The 6,980-nt window shown below is 42.7% G+C and overlaps 1 protein-coding gene across 4 annotated transcripts in view; it reads right to left on the minus strand.

Annotated features, from left to right (window-relative positions):
* The window catches only part of SLC39A12 (solute carrier family 39 member 12), a 69,679-nt gene extending 63,612 nt beyond the window's left edge, over positions 1-6,067 (minus strand). Inside the window, exons 1-2 of one of the 4 annotated variants that reach the window (XM_029238801.1) lie at positions 6,005-6,030; positions 4,549-4,934 (exon numbers count right to left, since the gene is read on the minus strand). In XM_029238801.1, the coding sequence (XP_029094634.1) occupies positions 4,549-4,809 (261 nt within the window). In that variant the 5' untranslated portion in view covers positions 4,810-4,934; positions 6,005-6,030. Of the gene's footprint in view, positions 1-4,548; positions 4,935-6,004 lie in introns of those variants that run through there. The other 3 variants (XM_029238799.1, XM_029238802.1, XM_029238800.1) reach the window with 3 other exon arrangements.
* Between the last annotated feature and the right edge of the window lie 913 nt (positions 6,068-6,980).

The following is a 6,980-nucleotide window of genomic DNA, read 5'->3' on the forward strand; positions in this document are numbered from 1 at the left end:
TCCTATCAGGGCAGGTAGAGTCCCCTCTCCTATCAGAGTAGATAGAGTCCCCTCTCCTATCAGGCTAGATAGAGTTCCCTCTCCTATCAGGGCAGGTACAGTCCCCTCTCCTATCAGGCCAGATAGAGTTCCCTCTCCTATCAGGGCAGGTAGAGCCCCCTCTCCTATCAGGGCAGACAGAGTCCCCTCTCCTATCAGGGCAGGTAGAGCCACCTCTCCTATCAGGCTAGATAGAGTACCCTGAACACAATCAGGCAGATGTTCACTCCAGAATTTTTTTGTAAAATGCTTACATGTTGGAAGGTAAATCAGTTTCTGACTTGGAAAAGTTTAAATAAGTTGTGGAAGCAGCTCATTTTATCTTGCTAGAGATTTTGGTCATCTTGAATGAACAGAGGTAGCCTACCCCTTGCTTAAGATTTTGAGGCCTGCTGAAATGGAACTTAATGGTGAATCAGAGGACCATGTGGTGAAAACTCTGTGCTCCGATATTTGAGTCTTTGACAAGTTACCTTAATGCAGAAGGTGGTGGCTTGAGGACGGAGTGGTGCAGGGAGAATCGGAAGAGCTAACATAAGGTAAAATCTCTTCTGGGCGTGGACGTGACAAAAATTGCTATGGGGGTTGGTGGGGGGACTGGGATTTTCAGTTCATCACCACTAGATTTGTTTCAGTTGTTAGTTTTCCAAAGTGGCTCAGTTGTGGTTTGGGAGAGGATGTTTAGCAAAATTTGTAAAGTGATTCTTTTTTTTTTTTTTTTTTTTTTTTGCGGTACGCGGGCCTCTCACTGTTGTGGCCTCTCCCGTTGCGGAGCACAGGCTCCGGACGCGCAGGCTCAGCGGCCATGGCTCACGGGCCCAGCCGCTCCGCGGCATGTGGAATCCTCCTGGAGCGGGGCATGAACCCGTGTCCCCTGCGTTGGCAGGCGGACTCTCAACCACTGCGCCACCAGTAAGCCCCTAAAGTGATTCTTTGTTGAAGAATAATGGCCTCATTCAGAAATAATCCATTGACTTCCTTTGAATCTCATCAGGTGGAGGCATAAGGTTTAAGAGGAAAAGAAAAACACAGATTCTGGGAATTCGTTTTCCAACTTCATAAGGAAATAAACTTTGGTAAAAAAGGACTAGTCAAATTGTGAGAAGTCCTCTCTACTAAGCTAAATGGACTACCCAGACGTTTGGTAGTAATTTTCTATGAACCCTGGAGCCAAATCAGGTTGCCTTTTCCCAGCTGCTGAATTCAGCTTTGTTTACCGCTTGTGTATTTCAGGCCAGAGCCTCAGCGACAAAGGGCTATATGAAATCTTCTGTGTTAATAAGGCAGGTGTCAGAACCTGCAGGGTAAGCTTGAGGAATTTTAGACCAAGAGATGTTTAGAATTTGATTTCGGGCTATGGGTAAGTCAACTGCCTTCTTTTAAGTTCTTAGATTTTTAAAGTTCTGTTTTAGGAGGGGGCAGGGTTGCTAACAATTGACTATACGACACAAGAGGGAAATTATATTTCTTCCTTTTTCTCCCAGACAAAGATCTGGAAGGATGTCAGCTGATGACGGGTGCTAGCTTTTTGTGGGTCTGTACTAGATTTAGTGGCATTTCTAAGTGACAGAAAGGAAAGTCTTAACTGAGAAGAGTTCAGATAAACTTTCTCAATAAACAAGATAAAGCTTGATGCTTTTCAAACTTTATCCCATCACCATTATGACAACTCGGGGATGGGGGAGGGAATTAAATGCAGGACCTTAAAGCATTGATTCTCTCTGAATGTGTCCGAGAATTGCCTGGAGATCTTGATTAAAATCCCCAAACCTCGGGCTTCCCTGGTGGCGCAGTGGTTGAGAGTCCGCCTGCCGATGCAGGGGACACGGGTTCGTGCCCCGGTCCGGGAAGATCCCACATGCCGCGGAGCGGCTGGGCCCGTGAGCCATGGCCGCTGAGCCTGCACGTCCGGAGCCTGTGCTCCGCAACGGGAGAGGCCACAACAGTGAGAGGCCTGCGTACCGCAAAAAAAAAAAAAATCCCCAAACCTCTGGAGACAGTCGAGGTGGGCGGGGCTGGGGGACGAGCAGGATGGGGTTGCAGAGTAAAGTCTTGTTTTCTCAGCAGCACTGAAGGTCCTTCACAAAAGCTGCTCCAGTGACCTGGAAAAGGGGCACTGGACATTTCCGCGAATATAACAGGGGAAGAGAGCTTGAGCTCGTATATGCATTCATAGATGGTCATGTGACCTCACAGGGAGCCCCCTGAGAAAGGAATCAGCATCTCGGCATCCTAACAGCTAGACGGTGCCAGAACAAGGATACGGACCCAGTGCTGACTGACTCCAAACCAGATTCTTTTCCCTTCCCCATGCCTGGAACCCATGCAGGCTCGTGGTTCTCATCATACCTGAAGTGGAATTTATTCTTTCGGAGTTAATTAATCCCTCATTAAATGTATTAAAACCCCCTTCTCACCCTTCCCGTTAAAAAATTAAAATAAAGAAAAAGGAAAGCCATGATCAGGCAAGAGTATCCATATTCAAAGGCGGCAGCTTGAATGGATTTACTTTTAAACGTGCAGTGCCCTTAAAAACTTCAGTTTTTTTGAAAATTCAGTTTTTACCTAGATCTGAAATAAAATTGGGAACTTTTTTTTTCCTCCCCACAAATTCAGGATACACACGGATCTCTTTTCTCAGACATTTAAGGACCTGAACTCACTCCCTTGCCCTCTTTTTATCACGGAACTTCTGATAGGTACCCTGCCTCTCCGTAGACAGAGTCCCTAGGAAGACAAAAAAAGTTTCAAGAACATGGTGAAAACTTCTGCTTTGCACCAGAATGTGGGTGTTTGTAAAACCAGGTGTTTCTCCCTGGTTTCTGTGAATTGACACTGAGAGATTCCGTGGGCTCCTTGCTTAGAATATGGTGATTCGGGTAAATTGGAGACTTCTGAGCAGGTGAAGCTGAGATCAGCCTTTTTTTTAACCTTAGTCTCTTAGAGAAAGAGAAACAGCGGCAGCAGGAGCGTGAAGCTATTACAGACAGTGTTTCACTTCCTAGGAATGGAACAGAAACTGAATTGGCCAAATACTTGTTAATGTCATAGAAATCAAAAAAACATACAAAACGACCCATTCCCCCCCCCCAGCAAAATGGAGAATAATCTTGCCTGTTTACATCCCCCCCAAAGCTAAAGTAATATCCAACCAGCCTTAATAAGGCATTTCATGTCATTAGAGAACATTTCTCTGAAGTGAATTCTCGGAGGACATTAATAAGATATGACTCCTAGTTATTTCCGGTGGGAAGTCTTCTGTTGCTATATATATAAATTACTGTCATCACAGATGAGTTGCCTTTACAACACATGTTTTCTCTGGGAACCCTTGGGAGTTTTACTGATTACTGAATTATTTACTGTTTGCAAAGAGCAGAGAAAAATTCTGTTAGCAAGACCCTTCTGTGAAAAAGACAAAAACAAAAAACAAAACATTTGGCCAAGAAATGTTTCCCCCAGAACAAAGCGTGATTGAGAAGATCTGCTAAAATTTATTTTGGGGAGAAATGATTTGCCTCTCTTAGTTAGTTATGTCTTCATTTATTTACTTATTTATTTGTGAGTGAGTTCATTCTGAAAAATCTCATCTCAGGAAAGGGATGCTCAGACTGTTTTGGTCTGTTTTTTTGTCTGCAGTCATTTTAAGACATGGGCTCTTGCCTCTGGGGCTGCTCTGGTCATCCCCCCCTCCCCCCACCCAATGGAGACATTCTGATTTTACATTAAATGTTGATTTTACAGTAATGCTGATTTTACATTAAAGTGGCCTGCAGAGATTTTTAAAAATTCCATCCAGGGAAAGTGAAATCTCAATCTCTGGAGAAGGAAGCTCCAGCCTGGGTATTTTGTGGAACCTGGCCAAGTGATGCTAATGGATAGCCAGGGTTTGAGAGTCACTTGATAGACTAGGAAATGCCTGGAAAATGGGTTTCTGGGGCCCATTTTAGCCTCACTGGGAGCACTTCCCTTCCCCAGCTTAGATTCCTCATCTTTAAACAGATGATAATCCGATTCATTAACTCCCCACGATGCAAAATATTAGAACACACCTACCGATATCCGGGAGCAAGTACTTACAAAATTCAACACTAGACAAATATCAGATTGGTCCTACTATGCCTCAGAAAACAAATGGCACCTATCTAACCAATCATGTTCAAGGTCATTGCAAGCTCATTAAAAGGATTAGTCAATCAGAAAGAAAAGGCATCTAGAAGTGCATACCTGCAAAAAAATACCTCTAAACCTGCAGAAGCGTTGTAGAAAGGCTTACAGAAGCGTTACCGTTTTAATAAAAACAAGTTCTCCCTGTCTCTAAATGCCATATGCAGAATGCTGTATGATTTGTCATATCCCAAATATGGGAGTTATTACACCATAATGCATTGCCCACTCGGATATTAGAAGGTTTGCAATGGATTTTTCTTTCCTAAAGTAAGCGGCTAAGGAATGCATGGCTCTCTTTGGAAAATGCCCTTGTCCCTGATCCCGTTCTATGGCACTAACCAGATTGCAATCTCCTTGCCTTCCGTCTGTCCTCCGTGGGCACCCGGTTTTCTCTAGCAGCGTTCTGATGAGGTTTCTTGAGTGGTTCAGGGGCGTGGGCTCTTCTGCCGAGAGAACATGTAGAATTTCCGTCAGTTGCCCTGGACTCCAAGTGCCGCTGCTGTCTGGAGTTGAGGGTCTTTCTGTCTCAGTCAAGGGAACCAGGCTGAGTAGAAGGAACAATGGCACCCCGAATACAGAAAGCTTTCTCCAGAAGCACATTTCCACTCTTCCTTTAGCCCAAGTCTGCCTCTGATGGCGGTGGGTGGGTTGGTGTTCACGGTGTCAACTTGTAACTGGAGGAATGTCTGTGGAAAGAGGAAAAATAAAGCCTTTAATTACTGTGCCTGCAACAGGTTTGAAAGGATTCAATAATTGGGTGGCTAAGCTGATTGGCAATGACAAGCTGTTTCTGAACAACTGGGGGTCTGTAGCTCACTTATAACTCCCACCGACCAGCAGGAAACTATGGTGGGTGTAGACTTTCAAACCGTACAACAGCCAAGAAGTGTGTTATACTGTCTGTCTCTGAAATAGACATAGAGTCAAAAATTAGCAAGAATGCATTTCACTGTCCATCCTGACGGTGCTACAGGTCATAAGACCCGGGGCAGGAAACACCCTCATTTATTTTTTTTATTGAAGTATAGTTGATTTACAATGTTGTGTTAGTTTCAAGTGTACAGCAAAGTGATTCGCTTATACATACGTATATATGTATATTTTTTTTAGATTCTTTTCTATTATGTGGTTTATTACAAGATATTGAGTATAGTTCCCTGTGCTATATAGTAGGTACTTGCTGTTTACCTATTTTATGTATAGTGGTGTGTATACATTAAGCCCAAACTCCTAATTTATCTCTCCACCCCCGCCAACAGGAAACGCCCTCATTTTATCCCATTGATTTATGGGCCTCATCAGTGAAGTAAGTAAATAAAAGTAAACAGAAAAAAATTTTGAATAAATTACATCTATCATGTTGAGTTAGAAGATTTTTCGATAAGGAAGGGACTAAAAGAAAATAGTAACATCGGGAACATACTGGTTACTTTTTAGTTTTCAGTTGATTAAAAGTATGAACTATCTTGGAAAAACAAGAGAGTTTCAAGGCCACACGAGCCATGATAAATCCACATATTCAGGCCTCAGCAAAGAAGTGAAAGGACAGCTTGAGAACCAATCAGCTTTCTGGAAAAAAATTAATATCTTCAACCGATTGCTTAAGGAATGCAAAATGTTAACAGCATCTCATGGCAGATCTTGGCCCAGAGGTGAGCTAATAATGACTGTGGGGTAGTGACAAAAATACTTTCATGGTTTAAAAAGAAAAAAGAGAGAGAGAGTTTAAGATTCTTATGTTAGCATTTAAAAAATGACAGACGATGATACAAACATTTCTAAACCCTGTGCTTACCTTCAGACGAAAGACAAATGATTATTTATCTGGAGCTCTGTGGCCTTTTAAATCTCAGAGAGTATTTCATGGTTACAAAGTCCTCTGTTTTTAAAATTCCTTGACTGTGCGCTGGGAGCTAGAGAGGATTATTTCAGCCCAGAACAGTTTTCAGTTGCTATGGAGAGTAACAATGAAGGTGGATAAAAGTGAGAACTTTCTGTCTGGCCGATTTTCAGGAAAACCAAATTAGTGTCGCTAACGAACCTGACTTTTTATATCAATATTGACCAACTGTCTTAGAATTCTGAGAAAAACCTTAGAATTTCTTACAGCCACTTGCCCTTTAAAGGACTGAGCTAGGTCAAAAAAGTTCCCCTTGTAGAATGGAAAGGCTTTTGTGTTAGGTCAAGACATTTTTTCCCCCAGAGGATTCTGTGATAATTGTTTTATCCACATCTCAAACCAACGATTTGTTGAAAAGATAGGCTCATTAGAATTTTATTTTATAAGGTGCAGAGGTTTAAACGATTTCAGGCATTCGTGAATTCATAAATAGATTTTTCAAAGAAAAAGTGTTTGCTGGAGGAATAAAGTTCTTACCTGGGACGTAAGTGGGAAACTTTAAGTAGCTATATATATTCTGATCCCAGAGCCTGTGGTAGAGGTCATTGCATAAGGCCCTCGGGTCCTGTGAAAAGAGCTCTCACTAAGTTATTGGGGAATAAATGACTGAAAGAACAAATGAAGTGGTGAATTTTATAGGAGGTAAGAGATGTCAAGACCCAAGATTTCAAAGTGGACAGTGTACGTGGAAACAGCACACAGGCTATAGACACACCAAGTGAACCTGAAGAGTGTAGGAAATGGGGAGAGGCTTGGGTCTGCTGCTAAGGTGCTAGCTGAGTGAGGAGGGGAAAGAAATACAGAGAGAAAGAAGGCGACATCATGAGTGTCCTCAGCTGCTCATTGGATATGAAAATTGGGAACAACCGGG

This window comes from Monodon monoceros, unplaced genomic scaffold, assembly GCF_005190385.1.
Source record: "Monodon monoceros isolate NGI ecotype Baffin Bay Population unplaced genomic scaffold, NGI_Narwhal_1 Super_Scaffold_21, whole genome shotgun sequence".
Classification (NCBI taxonomy): Eukaryota; Metazoa; Chordata; class Mammalia; order Artiodactyla; family Monodontidae; genus Monodon; species Monodon monoceros.